The 25,022-nt window shown below is 43.9% G+C and overlaps 1 protein-coding gene across 3 annotated transcripts in view; it reads left to right on the forward strand.

Annotated features, from left to right (window-relative positions):
• The first annotated feature begins 6,448 nt into the window (after nt 1–6,448).
• PRKAR2A (protein kinase cAMP-dependent type II regulatory subunit alpha) overlaps nt 6,449–25,022 on the forward strand; it is a 70,081-nt gene continuing 51,507 nt past the window's right edge. Inside the window, exons 1-2 of one of the 3 annotated variants that reach the window (XM_068154216.1) lie at nt 7,499–10,925; nt 11,333–13,381. In XM_068154216.1, coding sequence (XP_068010317.1) covers nt 10,022–10,925; nt 11,333–11,535 — 1,107 coding nt within the window. In that variant the 5' untranslated portion in view covers nt 7,499–10,021 and the 3' untranslated portion in view covers nt 11,536–13,381. Of the gene's footprint in view, nt 6,879–7,498; nt 10,926–11,332; nt 13,382–25,022 lie in introns of those variants that run through there. The other 2 variants (XM_068154217.1, XM_068154215.1) reach the window with 2 other exon arrangements.

Genomic DNA, 25,022 nt, shown 5'->3' on the forward strand with positions numbered 1-25,022 from the left:
GACAAACAGGAAAATACCAAGTGTGAGAAATGGTTAATAACATTTGATGGAGAAAGGTGACAACAAAAGATGTAAAAACAGCAGCTGTGGTGATACTGATAGAATGGTAGTTACCTGAAGAGCTCCCTGGGACAGGCAGTGGCAGGACCAGATCACATTGTGGAAATACTGATAACCTGAACTGTGTATGGTAGAAATATGAGAAGATATAGAAGGAAGGGACAAGTGTGTACATACAGTAAAAGACAATCCCAGATTTGCAAGCAAAGGCTCAAGGAAGAAATTAATTTCAGAGCTCTTTGTGGGACACACCTCTTAACTTCAACAAGCTGTTGTTTGAACAAGTTCTGTGGGAAAATGCTACTAGAAATTGACACTTGGGATTCAGATGTGTTTCTGAACAACACACATGAAGATTCATTTTCTGCCATCTCTTACAAGAAAAGCTGAAAACTTTCTATCTTTATTGAGTAGCAATTCCCATGTATTGTAATGCTGACAAAGCTCTTCCAGAAGGGTCAGGGCTACCTGCTAAGAGACTGGCTACCATAGGACATACAAAAAGTTCTATTCCTACCATCTCCCTCTGCCTGGAATTGCTACCAATCACCACAGTATCACAGTATCACAGTATAACTTAGGTTGGAAAGGACCTCGAGGATCATCAAGTCCAACCTATCAACACAGACCCCATGACTAGACCGTGGCACCAAGTGCCACGTCCAATCTCCTCTTGAACGCCTCCAGGGACGGCAACTCAACCACCTCCCTGGGCAGCCCGTTCCAATGACGAATGACTCGCTCAGTGAAGAACTTCCTCCTCACCTCGAGTCTAAACCTCCCCTGGTGCAGCTTGAGACTGTCCCCCCTTGTTCTGGTGCTGGTTGCCTGGGAGAAGATGTTCTTCATGTAATATTTTTAGCACTGGGGGCAGAAACTAAAGTACAACCAAAGCAGGTAGAGTTTCCACTTTGTATGCAAGAGAAGCAAATGATTAGCTAAGTTCTTATTTGAATGCCCCCTGCTTGCACAGCAGAGAGCTGTTGCTTAGGCTTCTCTGACGTGGAAACCATAAACTTTGCATCTGCTGCATAGTGTTGCTCAGAGTAGTTCAAACAACATAGTCATCCCACACGTCTTGCGTTGCAGAGACTACTTTTATCTAGATGCATGCATGTGCCATTTTACGTCTTAAGTATGACATGACTGATATTTAGAGATATTTCCTTTTACACCTAGGTAATGGCTGGGACAAAAGTTTAATAAAATCAGGTCTTTCAAACCCAGTGTTGCCTGAAAAATTGCAACTGTTACCAACATAATCAGTGTTTTCTGGGTTCATGAACCAAATTATGCCAATGGAAATCTGGATATTTTTACAGATGTTTCTCCTAATTCAAATTTGGAGTGATCCAAAATACTTTTTGTGGACTAAAGGTAGTGGCAAAGTAACATATTCCAGCTGACAGCAGTACTGATATATACTTATTTTAAAAAGATGGTATTTTTCTCCTTTCTTTGCACCAGTAACAGACAGTCCCATAGAATTTATTGAAATGCACAGTACTCAAAGCTACTCACTCTGAAAGCTAACAAGGCAAATACATGCTGAATCTTGCTTACTTCCCTGAGCAAACTGCCTCATTGGAGTATCAAAGCTTTGCTTTATGAGGTTTAGTACTTTCCTGAGAAGAAAACCAAACACAAGCATGAGAAGCAGTTTTATCTTGTGCACTGAAGGATCTCTGCATCCTGGTAGGCAAGACCAGGATCACTTTGCCTTTTGTTAACATTACTTCCCCTGCTAAAATGAAAAGTCAGCAGTTTTGTGTACATTAGGCACAGAGTTATGTAGTGTATATGAACATTCACAGCAACAGAAGCAAGCAGTAGGTAAAAAAAACAAAGTGGAACTTTTAAACAGACAATTAAAAAATGAAACTCAGCATATGTTTTTTACCATACAGGAGGTCAGCCACTGGAGAAACAAGACTAGGAGAAGTGGGAATGTTTTAATATTTGTATATCTTGAGGTAAAGACTGGATGCCTTCAATTCATTATGGTGTGGCTGTCAAGAAACCCCAAGGGGTATAGAGAACAAGTCAAACAGTATCATTTTTCTCCTGTGTAAAACCATGCTAAGACCACATTTTGAGATGTGGAGACCAGACCTGCACACAGTGTTCATAGAAGGCATAGTCAGCTTGAGGAAGTACAGTAAAGAACATTCAACATGATGCTGGGAATGAAGTAGATGATTTTGGAGGAGAGACTGGTAAGACTGTGAGGTCTTAACTTGGAGAAGGCTGAAGAAAGGTAAGATCAAAGTTTACAAAATCCCAAGGTAGCACATAAAATACATGCAGAACCATCATTCACCAAACCCCAATATGGCAGGAGTAGTGAGCATTTGGTAAATCTGAGAAGAGCTACTGCTAATCTACTCCTCATCGATTCATGCTTTTGTGCCAAAAGCATCCCACAGCACTGCTCAGCAGGGCAAAGGCAGGAGCTTGCTTGGCTTGCAGAAGGCCCTCAACCTGGACTGCTTTGAGACTGTGTGACTTGAAAGGGCTTCCTAGTGTGTCACTGATAACAACACACCAAGGCTATACTTGTGGTAATGAACCTACCTTTGCTTAAACAGGAGATTGTGTTTTCTAATACCAATTATCAGCATATTTAGTATTTTCTTGCATTATCCTTGGACTGAATTACTTGCAGCAGATTTGAAAGCAAGTGTAATCAGTCCAAGATGTACGGATGTTTACACAGTGTCTGAGCTCTGGTTGGTGCTGATAGGTTTATGAGAAGTAAATTATTACTTGTTATAAATGGATTTATTTTACTTTTTAAGGAGCCAGTCTGGAGGTTTAATCTAATTATTTTTCCCCAGTGCAAGACTACACAGACTATTTTGCTTTTCAGCTTGCAACTTTGCTATTCCTGCTGGTAGGATAAACACCGAAGCTCCATCATCGTTTCACCAAGGCTGCATCAAAGTCACACATCACTGAGCAGAATGGGCTGAGTGAAGGAAAGAGACTTCAACATTTAGGAGCACACAGAGATGATAAATATGGGAACAGCTTTAAGTACTAAGAAATTATTAGGAGAAAATAGGATACTGGAAAAAAAACCCATGTATTTTGCTAAGACAACTGCAGGGACCACATGTAGTGCAGAGGGACATGGTTTAGTGGTGAACTTGGCAATGCTGGGTTAACCATTGGTCTCAATGACCTTAAAGGTGTTTTTCATCCTAAATGATTCTGTGATTTTATGTTACTATGACTAGCTTCATCAATTACACAAGCCTTATGTAATTCCATACTGGATGCTGAATATGCCATGAAACCAGCCGAAAGAAATTGCATTGGTCACGCCACAAGAATTAAAGCTGTTATTATAAAGGGGATCAAATGAAGGCTGCAAGTGCATTTCTTAAATGATTTTCTAACATTAGTTTAATGTTGATGCTTGCTATAGCAATAATTTTGACAGTAATTCAAATTCAGGGTGAAAGCAAACATACGACGAGCTGTACAGAAAAGCAGCCGGCAGTATTATCATTGACTTGATCAAAGACAAGTCTCTTGTGTGTATGTGCCATCAGTTCTGATGCTCACAAAAGATATATACAGAAATGGGATAAACTGTGGTGTAGGTCAGCTTGAAAATGTGCTTGACGTGACCTTGGATGCATTTTTTTGCCTGTTGACCTTGAGAAAGAGGCTAAACAGATCTCTTCTGTTTACTTCCCTCTGGAGCCGATTAGTTGTATGTGGACATATAAATATCAGAAGGGTAATGCAATGTAGCTCTTCAGAGTCCTAATAATATTTACTGGTAACACATTTTTTCTCATATAAACAAGCAGATTTATATCCACAGGCACAGATGAGAGAAAATTATCAATAAAAATGTTAAAAGCTAATGCAAGAGCTGACTAATGCCAAAAGCAGGCAATTGTCAGGTGGCTGGCTCTTGTGCAAGAGTGGGAAAAATTAATTAAGTGTATTCCCTTGGAATTGGCCTTACTCTTTCTTCCTTTGACCCTGACCTCACTGGCCAATGCCTTTCCCCTCCTCCCCTCCATTTTGTTTTAGCACTTCACCACCAGAAATATTTCCAGCACCTAAATGGTAAAGATTTCATCAAGTCTTAAAATTCATGGGCGACTAGCCAAATAGAGTTTTCTTGTCAGAACCATTTTCCCATACAAGTTCCACCAGCACTTAAATCACATACACTGAGGAGTGAAATGTGTTCTTGTGTTGAGATTGGTAGGAGCAGCAAATGAAAAATCAGTATAAACTATTTTTTGGGAAAAGGGATATAGCAATTCTGCCTGCTGCAGAAAAAAAAAAGAGGGGAAACAGTTTCATACAGAACTCCAGATAAAATTGATGAGGCAAATCTACCCCCTATCATTGTTCTTGTTCATTTTCCATGGACACAAGATGTCATCTTACTCTGCATAAAAACAGGGGAGCTGTACAACAGAGAACACCTTTTAGCAAAGTGGCTGGGTGCTGTAGCATGTGCCACAAGATTTCCAACTTGCCTCCCTCATTCAGAACCAAGTCAGCACTGAATGGGGTGTCTGTGATCCATTGCTGTGCCCTCTGTGCCATGCAGCAAAGAGCCTATCTTTGTCTAGGAGTGTGGTGGGAAACATCTGAGTAACTTAGGGGCCCCTCTGGCACCAGAACAAATAAGAACAAATCACAAAGTAATTTGGCTCAGCCAGTTCTGAGCTCCTAGGTGAAATTTTTTATTTTGAGTAAAGTTATTTCTGCTCTTTTATTGTTGAAACAAAAGGAGTTAAATAAAAACATTTACACTGACAACACGCAGCAGCGTCACTAAGCCAACATCCCAATTCCCCTCAACTCACATTTGCACAAGCCCATTTTCTTCCAAGCTTTTCAGCAATGTCAAACCTTCAGGTTTGGTGGCTCCACACCACACTGCCTGTTGCTGGCCCCTGGGCATTTACCAAAGCTTCCATGCACACACAAGCAGATTCCAGGTTTCATAGAGAGAATACAAACCAGAACCTGAATAAAGCACATAGGAATGGGTACCTCCATAGATCATTATGCATTTAGGCAATTAGTGAGGTGCTGCTGGGTTTAGGGTTGGACTGGATGATCTTTCAGGTCTCTTCCAACCAGACACATTCTGTGATTCAGTGTTTTGCTTTTCTGAAATTCTCCAGTGCTCCTGTCATTCAGCATTAAGCAGATCAATGCTATTGCCACCATTTCACAGATGAGGCGTGAAGACCTTCACGCTGCTTCTCTTGTGCTCACTAGTTTTAAGAACATCACAGAATCATACAATGGTTTGAATTGAAGGGACCTTCAAAGGTCATCTAGTCCCACCGCTCTGCAGTGAGCAAGGCTATCTTCAACTGCATCAGGGTGCTCAGAGCCCCATTCAACTTCACTTGTTTCCAGAAACGGGGCTTCTACCTCCTCTTTGGGCAACCTGTTCCAGTGTTCCACCACCCTCACCATAAAAAAAAAAAATAAATTCTTTATATCTAGTCCAAATCTCCCCTTGTTTAGTTTAAAACCAACACCCATTGTCCTTTCGCATCAGACCCTGTTAGAGAGACTGTTCCCATTGTTCTTAGAGGACCCTTTAAGCACTGAAAGGCTGTCACAACAAGGTCCCCGCAGAGCCTTCTCCAGGCGGAACAGCCTGACCTCACAGGCGAGGCGTTCCAGCCTTCTGATCATTTTTGTGGCATAATCGTGTAAATACTTCTGGAATAATTTACTCCGGACATGGAATCAGAGGTCACAGACCCTAAATCTAATCCCATCCAAGGCCTGGATCAACCTCTAGATTAGATCCGACGAGGACAAAAGCACTGCAGCTCCGGGGTGGGGCTGAAACACCCTCGCAGACACCGTGAGGATAAAGAAGAAAACAGGCCACGGGGTCACTGGTGTGAAATAACTCAACACACAAAGCAGCAGGAGCCGCAGCCCCCCGCCCTGCGCGCACACGCCCTGCAGAGCCCAAGCGCTGCCTGGTCACGGGTGGGGTCTGCACCAGCGTCCGGGGCTGACCTTCACCCACCCCACACCGACACCTCCAGCTGTGGCTGGCAGCGTTGCAAACACCTTCCGACCGCCGGGACGGCTGTTTGACGGTTTCAACCCCGTTTCGCAAGGGCAGAAGCGCGGACTCCACACAAGAACCCGTCCCCTTCCTGCACTGCCACCGCACCGCTCCCGGGACCCCGGCTCCCGCTGGACCCCTTCAGGTGCCGCCCCCGCCCTGCACTCCCCTGCCGCTTCCATCCCCAAACCACCGCCACCACCACCCGCCGCGCCTCACGGTAACGCACACACCTCCCGAATCGGCGCGTGCGCGGCCGCTGGCCCCGCCCCCGCTCCCGCGCGTGCGCAGCCGGAGCCGCTCCCGTCCCGTGTCCGCTCCGTGTCCCCCCCCACTTCCCCTCCCCTCCGGTGCGGCTCGTGTGACCGGAGCGGTTGGAGTCAGTTAACGCCCGCGGAGGGAGGCCCTGAGCCCAACACAGCCGGCCGCAGAGGGGGGTTGACGGCGGCCTCCTCGGTCCCCGGTACCATGAACATCGAGATCCCGCCGGGCCTCACGGAGCTGCTGCAGGGCTACACGGTGGAGGTGCTGCGGCACCGGCCGGCCGATCTCCTGAGCTTCGCCGCCGACTACTTCACCCGTCTGCGGGATGCCCGCGACCAGGCGGCGGCCACCGACCAGGAGGTGGCCGGCGACGGCCGGCTGTTTGTCACCTTCGATGGGGAACCCATGCAGACCGGGTCCAACGGCGACAGGGAGCCCGATCGCGGCGACGAGGACTCCGACTCCGACTTCGAGCGTGAGTGCCGGGCGTGAGGGGTGGTGGAGGCTGTGCGTGGCTGCCCGTGGCGGCGGGGGAGAGGCTGTGACGGGCTGCCCGTGACGGCTCGCTGTGGCAGCGGGGGAGAGGCGGTGAGGGGCGGCGGCGGAGGGCTGCCCGTGGCGGCGAGGAAGAGCGGGGAGCAGCAGGTCCTGCCCTTGGAGTGGAAGCAGCCCGGAAGGGCAGCCAGGCGCCTCCGTCGCCCCGTCCTCCGTGCTCTTTCCCTGGCTTGGGGCTGTAAGGCGAGAGCGAGCGGGATGGATGGGGCGGGGGGGAAGGCTCCGGCTGCGTCCTCCCGCTGCACCGCGGCGGGCACTGCCGGGCGCCGTCAGCGGGATTCCTCCCTCCCTTTTCCCCTCGCTCCCTCCCTCTCGGTGGCTCTGCAGGGTGTCGGCTGTGCGGTGGGGAAGCCGCAGGGTTGCAGAAGTGTCATCTCGGGGGGAACCCATGCTCGCCCTGGCATGAGGTCGGTGGACTCCAATACGAGGCTTTTTCCCTGGTTGAAGTGTCAGGAGGCAGATGCACAGAGCTGCCGTGTAGCGGACAGAACTACGCCTGGGGTCTGGCCGGGGTTATCAGAGTGAATTGAGCACACTGCCAAGCATGTGATACGGAAGATCATGTGTTACTGTGCAATCTCTTCTGCACTTATCTTTACATTTCTGTCTTTAAATCATTATGGACAAGTGTGGGTTTTTTTTCCACTGAAGCTGGGGATGTTTATTGCCACTGTTTTATATTTGAAGTGGTTATTATGAAGCACTGAAATAACTTGATTACTAAACAACAAGAATTCAAAACCACTGTATACTCCTGTTTATACTGTAACTCTCTTAAGAGGGAAAAGATACATGCCTGAGCTGGGCAATGAAACTTCCATTTATGATACTTCTATTTGTACTCTGTGAAAACGTACTGTGTTTATTGTGCAATGTGCAGTGTTTATAATTTGGACTGTAACTGAACTTTGTTGCAAAAAGTTACTTAAAAGCTTTGTGAATGGTACTTCTTGGCACATCCAGAATTTTGGACCTGGAATTGCTGAATATTCTCTTCTTACTAGAAGGTAAGTTGAGAGGAAAGAAAGGGGCAAGAAAAGGTGTGCTTTCCTTAAACTTTCAGTGCCCTCATTTGGAGGTATTGTGCCCTTGACCTACAATGTGAGTAAAGGTTTCTGACTTTTATTGAGAGAGGTTCCTCTTTTAGAGCAATTACTGTATGTCACCCTGTGGATGCAGTGTGCTCTTATGTTTGTTATTTGGTTAGTAGCGCTTAGGTGAACAAGAAGGAATTAAACTGTGGAACAAGTAATTGTTTTTGTTAAGGAAACAGTGAGAGTACCAGCTGTTTTTGCAGCCCATTCAGGTTGGGAACTTTGCAAGGTAAAACATAGCTTCTCCTCTTGAAAATACACCACCTGAAGAGGACATGAAACTTGCAAGAGGACAAGAATAAAATGTGCAGTCAGAATGAATTAAAAAGCAGTTTGCAATTACTGTCTAGATATGAATGGTTATTTTTTTCTAATGAGAGACAGATTCTTTTTAGGGCATGAGACAAGATGAAGGGTGAAGGTTACACTGGTAGTGACTACATTTGAGTTCACGGGATGTGCAAGTGTGAACATAGAGTTGTGATAACAATTACAAATTATTTTGTTCTGCAGCTCATGCCAGCAATATTTTCAAGCATCACTAAATATATGAGAATTTAGTTTCCTTTAAAATATATTACTTCAAAGTATAGTTCTAGACTGGAAAAATTGCTCTTGATAGTTGGATGTAATTATTTTTTAAAGTATGTGCAATATCTGAGTGTTTTCCTTAAAAATCCAGCCAAACTAACAAACCAAAACCCAGCCCTGTGCCACTGGATCTTTTAGTGCCATAGCAAATTGCTATTTTTCAATCTGTTTATATATATATATATTTTTTTTTTTTTGGTAAGGGTTTGAAAGGCCTTTTTCAGGCAAGTAAGTGTAAAGTTTTCCTGATGAGTGTTGGCAGCTGCAGCTGAAAGGATCCTCTGAAATGAAATCTTTTCAGATAAAAATCTAAAAAATTGATAGTGGCAAGCACCTATTCAAATACAGCTTTATGTGGTGAGGCTGCCCTAAGCATAAGGGTGGTTTGTTTGCTTCAAGTTTCTGCTCATCATCTTTGTATTTTAGGGAGAAAATTAAATTACGAAGACTGGTCAGTGTCGCTTGTTATAGTCAGAGCCCTTGAGGCAAGTGGTGCTGTCAGTAATGCTGTCTTGCCTCTTAACTCAAAAGCCATGCTGCTCCCTCCTTACAGCTTCAAAGACCTGGGGGACGAAGAGAGCCATGTTCTGTCTGACAGCAGGCCAGGGTCTCTCTGTGGGATCAGGGAAACAATTATTTTTTGCCTTAACAGCGAGGGTGTCAGTCAACCATGGGTATGTGTTTTTTAGAGTCCCATTTGACTGCTGTCACAGAAGATTTTATTGTCAAGAAAATGTTAAGTCAGAGGTTCTGATAGCTTGTGTTTTCTATTATAGATAGTTCAAGACTTCTACCTTGTGGAAGACTACAGGCTGTGTGCTTATAGACTCCTTACTATTTGAAAATGTAGAAAGCACAGAGCATGGGAGTCTCAGATGATCTCATTCAACACACCCCAGTACTGTTTATTAAGATTGCCCTTTTTTTGTCTTTGACAATTTAGGAACGACTTCAGTTAATTTCACTGTGTCAGGATGTGGCTGTTCAACAGAGTGGAGTGTAAGGAATGAGTGTAAAGAAAATGAGCATAGCACAGAGGGAAAACCTTTCTGTGGAGCCTTTATATAGTTGTTATGTAGAGTTGGGAAAAGATGCAAAGTGACAACTTCAAAAATCAGGCTGAGGATGTAACCAAGGATGGATGTGTATTCTTAAATGTGTCCTTGACCATGACACTTGTAATTTTAACTGAGAAGCTCTGAATGGATGTATTAAGGCTGTGTAATTAAAGCCACAGAAATTGTCTTTCCACTGTTTTAGACTGAGTGATGTCATTAGGAAACCCATTGCAAGAAGCACATCCCTACTCTGCTCTCATGAGACCTCACCTGGAGTACTGCTCTCAGCTCTAGTGCCCCTGTCATAAGAAGGACATCAGATGACTGGAATGGGTCCAGAGGAGGGCCACAAAGATGATCAGGGATCTGGAGCACCTCCCCAGTGGGGACAGGCTGCAAGAGTTGGGACTTTCACCCTGGAGAAAAGAAGGCTTCTGGAAGACCTTATAGCAGCCTTCCAGAACCTGAAAGGGGTCTACAAGAAGGCTGGGAAGGGACTTTTTACAAGGGCTTGTAGTGATACGATTTTTGCGGGTTTCAACCCCGTTTCGCAAGGGCAGAAGCGCGGACTCCACACAAGAACCCGTCCCCTTCCTGCACTGCCACCGCACCGCTCCCGGGACCCCGGCTCCCGCTGGACCCCTTCAGGTGCCGCCCCCGCCCTGCACTCCCCTGCCGCCGCCATCCCCAAACCACCGCCACCACCACCCGCCGCGCCTCACGGTAACGCACACACCTCCCGAATCGGCGCGTGCGCGGCCGCTGGCCCCGCCCCCGCTCCCGCGCGTGCGCAGCCGGAGCCGCTCCCGTCCCGTGTCCGCTCCGTGTCCCCCCCCACTTCCCCTCCCCTCCGGTGCGGCTCGTGTGACCGGAGCGGTTGGAGTCAGTTAACGCCCGCGGAGGGAGGCCCTGAGCCCAACACAGCCGGCCGCAGAGGGGGGTTGACGGCGGCCTCCTCGGTCCCCGGTACCATGAACATCGAGATCCCGCCGGGCCTCACGGAGCTGCTGCAGGGCTACACGGTGGAGGTGCTGCGGCACCGGCCGGCCGACCTCCTGAGCTTCGCCGCCGACTACTTCACCCGTCTGCGGGATGACCGCGATCAGGAGGTGGCCGGCGACGGCCGGCTGCTTGTCACCTTCGATGAGGAACCCATGCAGACCGGGTCCAACGGCGACAGGGAGCCCGATCGCGGCGACGAGGACTCCGACTCCGACTTCGAGCGTGAGTGCCGGGCGTGAGGGGTGGTGGAGGCTGTGCGTGGCTGCCCGTGGCGGCGGGGGAGAGGCTGTGACGGGCTGCCCGTGACGGCTCGCTGTGGCAGCGGGGGAGAGGCGGTGAGGGGCGGCGGCGGAGGGCTGCCCGTGGCGGCGAGGAAGAGCGGGGAGCAGCAGGTCCTGCCCTTGGAGTGGAAGCAGCCCGGAAGGGCAGCCAGGCGCCTCCGTCGCCCCGTCCTCCGTGCTCTTTCCCTGGCTTGGGGCTGTAGGGCGAGAGCGAGCGGGATGGATGGGGCGGGGGGGAAGGTTCCGGCTGCGTCCTCCCGCTGCACCGCGGCGGGCACTGCCGGGCGCCGTCAGCGGGATTCCTCTCTCCCTTTCCCCCTCGCTCCCTCCCTCTCGGTGGCTCTGCAGGGTGTCGGCTGTGCGGTGGGGAAGCCGCAGGGTTGCAGAAGTGTCATCTCGGGGGGAACCCATGCTCACCCTGGCATGAGGTCGGTGGACTCCAATACGAGGCTTTTTCCCTGGTTGAAGTGTCAGGAGGCAGATGCACAGAGCTGCCGTGTAGCGGACAGAACTACGCCTGGGGTCTGGCCGGGGTTATCAGAGTGAATTGAGCACACTGCCAAGCATGTGATACGGAAGATCATGTGTTACTGTGCAATCTCTTCTGCACTTATCTTTACATTTCTGTCTTTAAATCATTATGGACAAGTGTGTTTTGTTTTTCCACTGAAGCTGGGGATGATTATTGCCACTGTTTTATATTTGAAGTGGTTATTATGAAGCACTGAAATAACTTGATTACTAAACAACAAGAATTCAAAACCACCTGTATACTCCTGTTTATACTGTAACTCTCTTAAGAGGGAAAAGATACATGCCTGAGCTGGGCAATGAAACTTCCATTTATGATACTTCTATTTGTACTCTGTGAAAACGTACTGTGTTTATTGTGCAATGTGCAGTGTTTATAATTTGGACTGTAACTGAACTTTGTTGCAAAAAGTTACTTAAAAGCTTTGTGAATGGTACTTCTTGGCACATCCAGAATTTTGGACCTGGAATTGCTGAATATTCTCTCCTTACTAGAAAGTAAGTTAAGAGGAAAGCAGGGGGCAAGAAAAGGTGTGCTTTCCTTAAACTTTCAGTGCCCTCATTTGGAGGTATTGTGCCCTTGACCTACAATGTGAGTAAAGGTTTCTGACTTTTATTGAGAGAGGTTCCTCTTTTAGAGCAATTACTGTATGTCACCCTGTGGATGCAGTGTGCTCTTATGTTTGTTATTTGGTTAGTAGCGTTTAGGAGAACAAGAAGGAATTAAACTGTGGAACAAGTAATTGTTTTTGTTAAGGAAACAGTGAGAGTACCAGCTGTTTTTGCAGCCCATTCAGGTTGGGAACTTTGCAAGGTAAAACATAGCTTCTCCTCTTGAAAATACACACCCTAAAGAGGACATGAAACTTGAAAGAGGACAAGAATAAAATGTGCAGTCAGAATGAATTAAAAAGCAGTTTGCAATTACTGTCTAGATATGAATGGCTATTTTTTTTCTAATGAGAAACCCATTGCAAGAAGCATTCCCTCCTCTGCTCTCATGAGACCTCACCTGGAGTACTGCTCTCAGCTCTAGTGCCCTTGTCATAAGAAGGACATCAGATGACTGGAATGGGTCCAGAGGAGGGCCACAAAGATGATCAGGGATCTGGAGCACCTCCCCAGTGGGGGCAGGCTGCAGGAGTTGGGACTTTCACCCTGGAGAAAAGAAGACTTCTGGAAGACCTTATAGCAGCCTTCCAGAACCTGAAAGGGGTATATAAGAAAGCTGGGAAGGAACTTTTTACAAGGGCTTGTAGTGATAGGATAAGAAGGAAGGGATTGAAGCACAAGGAAGGTAGGTTTAGACTAGATATTAGAAAGCAATTATTTACAGCATTGGTGGCGAGACAGTGGAGTAGGCTGCCCAGGAAGGTTCTGGATGCCTCCTCTGTGGAGGTGTTCAAGGCCAGGTTGGATGGGGACTTGAGCAATTTGGTCTTTTGGAGGGCGTCCCTGTCCATGTCAGGGGCATTGGAACTAGATCTTCAAGGTCCTTTCCGACTCTAACCACTCTGAATCTCTGAAAGGCCGGTAGCTTTCCCTCCTTGCTGGCGGAGGCAATTGCACAAAGGTACAAGGTGCCACGCATCTAACTTTCTATCATATTTCTCCTTGTTTGTCATAGCAGTCAGTTAACAAGAAACCCACCAGTGTTTATTCTTGGAGATACTAAATATAACTACCACTGGAACTAAAAAACTTTTTGGAATATGTACTAACTTGAGCAACTCAGAGATTTTAACCAATGGCATGTGTTTTAGTGTAAATAGATTTTTTTTTCCTTCCCAGGGTTTCACCCTGGAGAGATTGTGTTCTCTTCAGCTGTTTCCTGAGCAAAAGAGAACTCCTGTTAATGTACTGCTTATCAAACAGTCCTCTTCAGTATGCTCTATTGTTATGAAGCAAAATGGTGCATGTGAATTTGGATGAACAGATGAGAAGATCCTGTTCAGCTCTTCACTGAGCTTCTTGGTTGAAATTCAGTGATTTTTTTCTAACTGTCATCTTTAAAACATCGATAGAATATATGAGCAGAAAGGGTAGGGAAGTGCTCTTTGACATCATCAGATTTTGGATGTGATACAGAAATCTTTGTCATCCTTAATATTTTTCATTGTTGACATGGTGCTTAATGTTAAAATGGTTTTGTAGTCTTTTTTTAAAGTGTTACTTGCTTATGTTTTCCTATTCTGTACTTGGCTGATATGACTTGTGGAATTCCTCAGGAGCTGCTGTGTTCCATCAATTATAATGCATTTATGCTTTGTCTATGCCAGTTTTACAGGTCAGGCATAACTCTCTGCTCTTTTCCTGAAATAATTCAAGGAGATTTATTGAATGATAAAAGTCAAATGACATTAAGACCTTTGAAGGGCTAGCAGAGAATGGTAGTGCTTCTGAGGAATACTGTTCCAAGTTTTCAGATGTCATTCTGATTCATTGGTTATTGAAGGTGTTCTGTGCGATGCTGTCACCTTCACAATGAAAGTACTTTGAACTTCATGCTAGTACTTTCATCTACCTTCCCTTGTAATTGTTAATTTACTGTGAATAAAGCACAGTAGCTCTCTCTTACTGTTGTTATTTTATAGGGTGTTTTTTTCTTTTTAGTCCTTAACATTAAAAGAAGATGTCTTTGCTGAACATAGTTATATATATATATAGATATATATATATATATTCTTGGGTCAATATTATTTTATTGTATGATGCAAACTCAGGCCAAAGATCAGCTACTCTGTTTCAAATCCAGGTAGCACAGTAGGCACTTTAATCATCTGATAATTACTAGTGTTGCATTTCCCCCCCCCTTTAGCATGATAGTGAAGGTGTTTTGTGCTCTATTTAAGTAGTCTCTTGATTTTGAGGGAGATGGAGGAAGAAGCTCTAGGTTATGATCTAATTGTATTAAGCCTTTCAGTTTAGTATAGAAGGGAAAAGATATGCATGCTTTGTAACAGGCTTAAAGTTTATGTAAGCAAGCCTAGCACCCGGAAGGTGTAGAAGAAGCTTTAGTTTTATTTATTCGTTGGTCTCTATCAGTAACTTGAAATCAGTTACCAAGTAAAGTATTAGTGATGCACCCATGTTTTAAGAGGAGTGTATTTTCACATTTAATTTTCTAATTTTGACAGGTTTTGGCTGTGTAATCCATTGAATGTGTTTAATAGAAAAAATACCAAGTGAAAGACGACCATTGTGCTTGCACATGTGTTTGCTTTTGCGAAGACAGATCTCACTGACTTGCAGCAGAAGGATTAAACAGGGATGGAACCTCACTCCCTATATTTATCTTGTTCACACAAGGGAACTTTGAAGATAAACTAAGTGTTAAGGAAGACTGATTTCACTTCTCTCATTGCTTCAGCAAAGTGTCTAAAGCTGTTTTCTTTTTTTGCTTCTGTATTTGCTTTATCACACAAGACTGGCTTTTCAGCATTTGTTCCTCAGACTGTACGTGCTGTATTACAAGGTTAGACTAGGACTTCTTTAAGTCATGTAGCTCTAAAGATGTCACCATTTGTATTTCAGTGGAGTCTGAAGGAATGTTTCATTAGTAATCTTCACTACAAATGAACATTTAATTAAAATACAGCTGTAATATGTTATTGTTGCCTGAGAGAGTAAAAGAACTGAAAGTATGAAGTGAAGGAGTAGAAGCTGCTGCTGGCGTGGCTGAGAAGCAGAATTGAGGATGAATTAGCTGAAATCTGCAGATACCACTGCTGATTGCTGAATGTATATCAGGAAGGAGGAACTCCTATGTTAGTTTTCAACATCAGTTTCTTGCTGTTTTGACATAATAGAGTTACTTATAACAACAGTGCTGATGGCAGGATGTTACATCTATAGCATCCATTAGACAGGTCTTATAATCTCTCCAGAAAGGTGTCCTCTTATTCCACTTTACTCGTAGTGTCTTGACACAATTGTTCTGCTTTCCTTCTGATCACCCTAAGCGTGAAGAAGACAGCAGTAATTTTGTTTCTTTGTTTGTTTGTTTTAAATTTATTTTAAATTGGTGTTTGTGGTCTGTGGCTTGCTGGTAACTTTAGATTGAGCTGTTAAGCTTGATGTTTCCTGAAAGAGCTTTTGGTACTAGCTATAACTATTGCTGAATTAAATTCTAGACTCAGTTTCTGCTCTTTTAGTATCCTGCTGTTACTTCAGGTAAATAGAAACTGCATTACTCTGTACTGGCTGTGTAAAGAGTGCAACTAACTGTAAAGGAAGTGAATAAGTAGCTTTAGTAAATAATTGTTGAATTCTTAGTAACTTGTGTTTCCATATCGAAGAGGTGTGGGGTTTTTTTGTTTTCTTTTTAAGGAAAAATTGTATGAAGCTTCTAAAATTAGATGCTTAGAGCAGATTCCAAAATTAAGCTAGAGGAAACTATTTTATTGCAGTACCAAATATTGTACTGAAAAATATCTTCTTTTTAACTGTGCTATTTTTTCCTCATTTAATAAACTAATATTAGAGTGCTGAGACAATTCTGTCAGCATTGCAGAGTGCCATCTCCCCTTTTTGCCAATACTCAAGTCTAGTTGTATCCTCTTACCTAAAATAGAACAATGGAGATCTTGGGGAAGAGGAGGAGACAACAGAGAACAAGCTCACTTCAAATTATTCAGCAGTGAGTTATTAAAAAGCATTAATGTTTAACAAAGAGCAGTTGCTCATTAGTCAGATGAAGACTAGAAGTGTAGCCAAGATGAGCTATGAATGTTTCTTACTTGCTTCAGTAACATTTTCAGCTTCATGAATGATCATTCATAGGTTTTTGTGAAAGGAGAGGGAGGCAGTGACAAATGCAACAAAGATACTGGCTCCTCTTTAAGAGGAATGCTATTCTTGCCTTTAGATTCCTTTAGATACGCTACGGCACTTGCATCTCTGTGTTCCGTGCCTGACTTTTCATCACTACTTCTTTGATATGTAACAATATTCTTTGATTCATATTGGTTTATTTGTTTTCCTGAGGTACCATCAATTCCCCAGCAAATGGTGTGTACTCTGCTGCACTCTGCGTTTTTGGTGTCTTTATGTGTCACTGTAATGTGAAGCTGACGAGGTAAATCATAAGAACATTGGTTAGAAAAGTGACTGGTGGAGAATTTGAGATGGAACACTGATACATAAAAGACACTTGCTCCAAGGTACTCATTCTATTCAAGGGCATGTGCATATGAGATTCTTTGGTAGAAAGATCCATTTCTTTTTAAAAGTAATGATCTAAATGAATGACTGTGAGGTAGAAACTCCAGAAGCTGTTACACAGAACGAGCAGCTGCTTGGTGTTCCTTTATTTGTCTGTGAAGCTGTCAAAATTGTGGCCATGGCAGCAGTATTCTCTGTGCTTTAATGGGTAGGATACTTAGAGGAGATTTAGGAGAAAGCAAGCCTGTCTTACAGTAATCATGCTGCTAGGATTTGGCCTCTCTTTCATAAATATACTGTAAGTTATGTATAATAAAGCCCAGCATTGTCTTTGTAACGGTTTCACAGGCAGCCCTTTCCATACTAGGGCATTTCTTCTTGCTGTAGAAATTGCAGATTATGAGTAGTGGCAATTTTGCTCCGAGTACAGACTTGGCAATGCCCTTGAAGGGGGATGCTGTCTCTAGGAGCAGCCCGTCGTAAAGGTACACGGGACTGCACACATTCTTTCTGTAGCATTGCTTTTATGAGAATTTAAAAACAACAAGAAACAAATTTTGGTGGTTGGTTTGTTTGTTTTTTAATTAACCCGTGCTCTTCCCTCTTATTTCCTGTTCACTTTCTGAGGGTGGCTTGAAGAGCAGTTTTACTTCTCAGAAATGGTGTGCTGCCTGAGGGAATTCAGTTTCCAACTGCCATGATGTTAGGTTTCAGTGGTATGCAGTGGAGGGTTCTAAAGCTTAAAGCGCTGCTGCTCTTGTGGCAGAGCATTCTGAAAACATGTATGGAGTTTGTGTGAAGACTAAACTGATTTCAGGATCTCTTCTGTAGTTTTCCTATGTGTTTCTGAGTAACCTGTGCTGCCAAATTCCTTGCTCTTGGTGATTGCATATTGACAGGCTGTTATAAAGCAGGATGTCACAGTGGCCCTTCATTTCCATTTTGGTTCTTCCTCCCTTGGGATAGCATATTGTCCTCTGCTTCCTATTGGGAAAATTCTATTCCATGGAAGGGATTTTAAGAAGAGAAAAATAAAAATATTTGTGTGGGTCTTTTCCTGTCTGGGCCCCAGTAAACACCTTAATTTCTGTGGCAACACTTGTGTTGATCCTGATCATTCAGGAGGAATTGCTTCCTGAAGGACATGCTGCAGTGTGAGGAACTGGTCAATCTCACTTTGTCACGCATGAGGGGAATACTTTGCTATGAAGGATGCCTCCTGGACAGCCCTGGAATGAAAATCAAAAGATGATGGAGTTAACTTTTCCCCCCCCCCCCCTTTCTTTCTCTTTTCCTTTTAAGCAATTGTTCTGAAGCAGGTATTTTGACATTTTCATGTTGTCAACGTTTCTGATTAAAATTCATAGTATTTGTAGCACTCAAAGCTTTCTCAGGAATAAGGTATGAAATATGTCTCATTAAAATAGATTAATATACAGTCTTCTGTGTTTGACACTTTTGGGGAAGGGTAGGAGTAAGATTCCACAAGTACTCATCTTGAAATTTCTTTTTATTGTTATTGCATCTGAATGTTAGGATGAATGTTAACTTGTGCACTCTTGCAGGGCCTTCAAGCATTCAGTGAGCATTGCAGACGTGGTGCTTAGGGACATGGTTTAGTGATGGACTTGGCAGTGTTAGGCTTATGATTGAACTCGATCTTAAAGGTCTTTTCCCACCTAAATGATTCCATAAAAGAGGACTTGTCCTTGTTTGAGGAGAACATACCCACTTTTACTGTTATCGCTTCTTAGGAAACAGGACAAATCTGTCTGTCATCACCCTGCCTCTTCCCCCCAAATCCTCTGTCTGTGAAAGTGCATAGGGCACAATTGCTGGAACTGTCTGGGTGGGTTTGATGAATGTTGACTTAATATTATTAGAGGTGTAAATCTGAAGGAAGAAAAGCTATACAATACATTGAGATGTGGTACAAAAGTTATTATTCCTTGTTAATTTGGTTGGATATCAGAAACTGAAAATTGCCCAGATTAGGAGTATAAACTTTTTTAAAGTCAAACCCTCTTCTGCCCCTCTTCTGCCCCTCTTCTGCCCCTCTTCTGCCCCTCTTCTGCCCCTCTTCTGCCCCTCTTCTGCCCCTCTTCTGCCCCTCTTCTGCCCCTCTTCTGCCCCTCTTCTGCCCCTCTTCTGCCCCTCTTCTGCCCCTCTTCTGCCCCTCTTCTGCCCCTCTTCTGCCCCTCTTCTGCCCCTCTTCTGCCCCTCTTCTGCCCCTCTTCTGCCCCTCTTCTGCCCCTCTTCTGCCCCTCTTCTGCCCCTTTTCACTGAGATAAATCTGTATATAGGACAAAAGTTGGTGTGGGATTGTTGTGTCTGGTTTTGGTTTGGGGCTGTTTGTTTGTTTTTAAACTAGAAAACCAGTAACTTCAGTTGCAAATGTATGTAGAACTTTTTAGGATCAACTGACCAAAGTTTTCTGGCTTTGGTTATTAGCAAATGTGGCAGAATGCATGATACTATTTTATTTTTTCCCTCCAAATGCCCCCCCTTTTGTTTTTTTAACATGACACATATGGGACATTGGTTCTTTGAATACATGATTTTTGTTTTTTTATTTCACAAATCAACACATCTTCAGTCTCTCTTTTTTTTTTTTTTTTCTTAAAGCACCTAATTAAGAAAATTGTCAAAATCAGACTTCAAGAAGAGTTGAGACAGCTCTTCAAATATGTGGCATTTTGAGGGGGAAAAAAAGGGGGTTGAGAAAGGTCATTCACTAACTGTTCAGACAAGACAGTCTTTGGTGGTGATGACGTTTACAGGGTAGAGTGCTAAGTCCTAGAAAACAGTGACATGAGGAAGGATGCTGAGGTTATCATAGATGATCTGCTGATAATAGATGCATTTTGTGATGCTGGCTTGGAGGGCTGGTATGTGTGATGAGGCTTGTCCAGGATGTGGGTGCTTGATGGCTTTTATGTGGCATTAATAGAGTAAGAACTTGTTTAGTATGTTGCAGTAGGGTCGTGACGCCCAAGAGAGTGCTCAGGTTGCAAATGTGGAGAATGTGCCCCTGGTAAGAAGTTGTAGAAGCCTGGGCTGTTTATCAGTCTCTTCTCTTTTCACCTTTTCCACCTCCCTCCTTTAAAAAAAGTCAAACAGATTGAACCCAAACAGCCCAAAACCTACTATACCTGGAAAAAGGATGTCTGAAATACTGTTACCTAGCTGGGAAAAGGTCCCTCATTGCATCTGTCTGCAAATTAAGTTTACTTTGATTTGCTCTCTTGCCATTGGAACTTTAACTAGAAGCAGAGTACAGGTTTTGATGACCTCTGTAGGACCAACTCCCTTGTTCAAGCAGGGCTGCTAAAGTGGTTGCCTTGGACCATGTCCAGATAGCTTTTAAATATCCCACAGGACTGAGACTCCAGAACCTCTCTAGACAACTTGCACCACTGCTTGCAGTAATAGTGTTCTACCATGTTCAGATGAACCCTTTTGTCATTCAGTTTGTGTCCCTTGGCTCTCATCATGTCACTGGCTGCCACTAAAAATAGCCTGGCTCCATTGTCTTTGCACTCTCCCTTCAGGTATTTACAAGAACTCCCCTGAGCTCTATATTTTCTGTGCTAGCAGTCCCAGCTCCTTCAGCCAGTCCTCATAGAAGAGATGCCCCATCTCTTTAATCATCTTTGTGGCCCTTAGCTGGACTCTCTCCAGAATGTCCCTGTCCTGGAGCTGGACGCACTTTTCCAGGTGTGACATCATTAGGGCTGAGTAGAAGGGAAAGGACCACCTCCTTCAAGCTGGCAGCACTGATTCTAACCTAGCTCAGGATACCATTAAACCAGCATGTCCTGCCTCACATTTGCAAGTGTGTTTATACCCTGAATTAAATGTGGATGTGTGAGATTAGGCTCTGGATCAGCTTGAAGTGATGCTTGATGCTGGTGTTTCTAATTGAAATTCTCCTTGCTCTTCTACATAGATCAAATCAGATGACAGCATGACCCAGTCCAGCTTTGTTCTATGTAAAACCCCCCTGTGTTTAATCATCCACATTACTAATGACAGCAGGAATTGATAATGAAATTAGAAATGACCCAGCCAAAGAACTATGGGCTTTTACGTGCCTCCTGTTTTAGCTGTCAGATGCTATTCTTAAATCCTACTTAGGTACCCCTAGTTATACCCATTGTGAGCTCAGGTTGACCTGAGTATAGCTGTGTGACATCCATGCTGGCTATATAAAACACCATGCCCTGTCAGTGTTGCTGGTTTTCTGCTGAGTTTCAGGTTGCCTCTTCCATATCTTTCTTCTAAATTGCTCTCTCATGTAGAATTAGTTCAGTTATAGTTGTCTCTTACTGTCTGTCATGGGGTATGATACCTGATTGTGAGAGTGACTCCGATCTGTGTTATCCAAGACTGTAAATAGCTAAGAGGCAAAAGGAAAAGCTTCTTACACAGCATCTTATCCCTAACTGCCTGTGTTAATGCTTTCTGTTCTCATGAAAACTTGAGCAGACCAGCTGTATATCACTCATGAAAAAACCCAAGATCAACCCTTTTTTCCCTTTGCATTGAAACAGATTGGATATGCTGCTACAGTCGAGGTTCATCGATCGGCTCATTATGTGCACTCAGGTTTGCTACTGAAACCATGCTCTCTTCACTGACATTTATTTTTTGCTTTGTTGCTCTTCCCCCATGATGCTGGTGGATGTGCAAGCTGGAGACTGACCATGTATGTGTGCCCTGAGCACAGATAATTGCATCTTCCCTCTCTGTGTAATTCAGGTCTTTGTGTTGGAAGCTGTGCTGAAGCTAAGCAGTATCTGTTAAGCCAATTAGTCTGTTGGAGAAGAGCACTGGAGTTACAGCAGTTGGATCGTGATGACTTTCTGTTCTGATGTTCTCTCTACTTGTGTAATTACTTTTGTGACAGTGGTCTTGAAGTTTCAATAGCTTTGTGACAAAGTGTTATGCATCTGTGGAAGGCAAATTCGCCAAGACAACGTGGTTTTCATGAAAACTCTAGCTGTTCTTGGAGTTCATGTGTCCCTTGTCCTTACTGATAAGATTTAAATAACTTGAAAGGTCAGTAAGATCAGTTTGGTGGTGTGAGAACTAATTGCTTGTATTGGCCAGGAAACCTGAGGCTGTGTGCATATGTACACACACCTTGCGCTCTGTGCAGAGTGCTGCTGACTGCCCCATTTGTCAGAAGCTTGCAGAAGAGAACAAGTTGAAAATACGCAGGTGATTCGAGACTGTAATTTTTATGTTACCATGGTTTGGCAAAGATTTGAAGCAAATGATGATGCTATTAACTCAGTGGTGGTGGTTTTTTTTTTCCTTAAAAATGGTGACTATTGTTCATTCTAGAATAATTAGTCTGACATTGTAGCAAAATGTCTTAAATCACTGAGCACACCTGTTAATTACATTCTGTTACTCAGACACTCTCATGTGCTTAGCAATGCTAGAATTTTAGATTTTTATAAGGGCTTCAAGCTCCTCTTCACCATGTCAGTTGCACTGAAGCTCAGGTTTTCTGTTCTCTTTTGTGTACAGGTTAGGTTTGCTTTAATATCTATTATCATGAAAGATGTGAGCGTTGTGTTATATTCATTCCCCCCCCCCCCCTTTCTGATAATTATGGCTGAATATAAACAACATTTTGCTTTTAAATAGTTTAAGGTGCTAGTAAATTATCTTAGGTATGGATGGCATTGTAAAACTATTTCATGATAGTAAATATTTGATTTTTTTAAGATACCTTTTATGTCCTGATACCACATTATTTAAAGACACTATCAGTCTCAGTAGGACTTTATAATAAGCCTGCCAAGCAGCTGCCAAGTGCAGATAGCCAACATTTACATTCAGTGTTGTGTGATGGTAGCTGTGACATGATTCCAATTAAAAGCTTGTTCTGCACACTGCAGATGTCTTCTGAATATTAATGTGTGCTACAGACAGAGCAGATGGAATCTCTTTAAAATACAATGCAGTGAATGTAAAATTAAGGTTGGTTTTCTGGTGAAAACCAAGGCAGTCAAATTTGTTCTGTTTTTTTCTTTGCTTTTCCCTGCTAAAACAGCACACTATCTGTGCATCATCATCATCATCATCTTTCTTTACATATAGGGGGAAATCAACTCTTCTTTATGCATCCAAATTAAAATGCAGCCTTATTGAAGTTGTCTTCAATGCCAAACATACCTAGAAGAATCTTAGAAATGCATGCACATAGGATGTGTGCCAGATGAGGAGCTCTTCATTGAGAAAGGCTGTGTGAAAATATTCATAGGTGGGATTTGAAGATGTTATGGGAGGTGTGTTAGGAAAAACTCATCTTGCATAGGACTGGTAGTATAAAACTGGGAACTGAAGAGTGACAAGGATGTCAGTGGTGCACCACAAGGCAGTGTGTTGCAAACATGGAGTTAGCTGTCAGAAAACAGCAAGAATCCAGCTCTGAGAGTGTGTGGATTAGTTACTTAAGTATGTACCATGTGTTTGTTTCAGTCCTTGAGATATGGAGTGAAGCCTTAATAGCAGGACTGTATTCAATATCTTGGAAATACCAGGGTAAGTGTGGCTTTGAAACACTATTAGAAGGATTTCTGTGTAAGTGGGAGTTTTAGCTTTCCTCTTTGCTACTGCAGTTGCCTTATCCTCTCAGGCAGAATCAGGTGAGTGAGAAGGGGCTGGGTGGTTGTATAGAGAAGGAAGAGGTTATAGAAAAAGCAGTGACAGAAGGTGCAAAATACGTGAATTCATACACCTAACTCACTAGTGTCATTGCCATAGCTGTGACATGTAGGTGATGCTAAATTGAGTGGGAGCATTGATCTGCTTGAGGGTAGGAAGGCTCTGCAGAGGGATCTGCACAGGCTGGATTGATGAGCTGAGGTCAGTTGTATGAGGGTTAAGAAGGCCAAATGTTATGTGTGGTGCTTGGATCACAACCACCCTATGAATGCTCCTGGCTTGGGGAAGAGTGGCTGGAAAGCCATTTGGCATAAAAGCCAGGGTGGTGATTGAAAGCTGGCTGAATATGAGCCAGCAGTGTGCTTACATGGCCAAGAAAGCCAACATCATCCTGGCTTGTATCAGGAGTAGTGTGGGCAGCAGTAGAGGAGTGATTGTGCCCCTGTACTTGGCACAGGTGAGACCACACCTCAAATACTATTTTCAGTTTTGGGCCTTTCACTACAAGAAGAACATTGAGGTCCTGGAGTGTGTCCAGAGAAGGGCAATGAAGCTGAGGAAGGGTCTGGAGAACAAGTCTTACAAGGAGTGGCTGAGGGGACTGGAGTTGTTTCATATGGAGAAGAGGAGGCTGAGGGGAGGCCTCATTGCTCTCTGCAAATACCTGAAAGGAGGTTGTGGTGATATTCAAGTCAGACTCTTCTCCCTAGCATCAAGTGGTAGAATGAGAGGAAATGGCCTCAAATTGTGCCAGGGGAGGTTGGAGGTTAAGAAAAATGTCTTTACTGAAAAAGTGGTCAGGCATTCAAGTAGAGTGGCCAGGTGGGTGGTGGAGCCATCATCCCTGGAAGTGTTAAAAAACACACCATGTAGACATTGCACTTCAGGATGTGACTTAATGGCCGTGGTGGTGTTAGGACAATTTTAGAGGTCTTTTCCAACCAAAATTAATGCTCTGATTCTGTGTTCATCTCCCACCCTTTTCACACTTAATTTTACAATAGCTTATACCTGAGTCTGTGTAAACACTGAAGCCAGTGTCATTAGTAGCATTTTCCACTTCATCCATATTACTTTCATGAAGATTTTCCCCTAGATCTACATGTGGGTTATGTTTGACCATTGTAATTATATTGCCTGGCTTGTATTTCTCTCAGAGTTACTGGCCTAGCTGTGAAGAGGTTCCTGGCTTCAGCAGGGGTACTTACTTAAGTGCTCTACATGTGCTTTCATAGAAGTGGGCTGTGTGCTGTTCCTGAGGATCATATTAATTTGGTAAAAGACTGGTTTTGATGGTTCTGTCCCAGACCACAGGTGTGGGTGCTATTTCCCTTAGGCAGGAGTGTAGAAACTGCCTGATGAATCTGACTTGCCTGTCACGAGAGGCCTTCAGGATAATGGTGGTGCTTAATTAAAAGGCCTAATTAAAGGCTTCTGAAAATGGAAAACCAAGTCATCTTGGCTGATTTCAGAGGCAGATAAGATGGAGAGAATGGCTATGTTCTTTGGATCAGTGAGTTACACACCTTAACAGTGACTCTGTGCTGTGATTGAATGCAAATTTCATAACAGTGAAATGTATAAATTCTTGTCTGATTCATGGAGTAGCTTACTAGACTTAGTGAAATGACATTTTTTATGTCTGTCTTAGAAATTGTCTCCA

The sequence above is a fragment of the Melanerpes formicivorus genome, unplaced genomic scaffold, assembly GCF_026170545.1.
Source record: "Melanerpes formicivorus ecotype bairdi unplaced genomic scaffold, bMelFor1.0.p_v2 SCAF_28, whole genome shotgun sequence".
In the NCBI taxonomy this organism is placed as follows: Eukaryota; Metazoa; Chordata; class Aves; order Piciformes; family Picidae; genus Melanerpes; species Melanerpes formicivorus.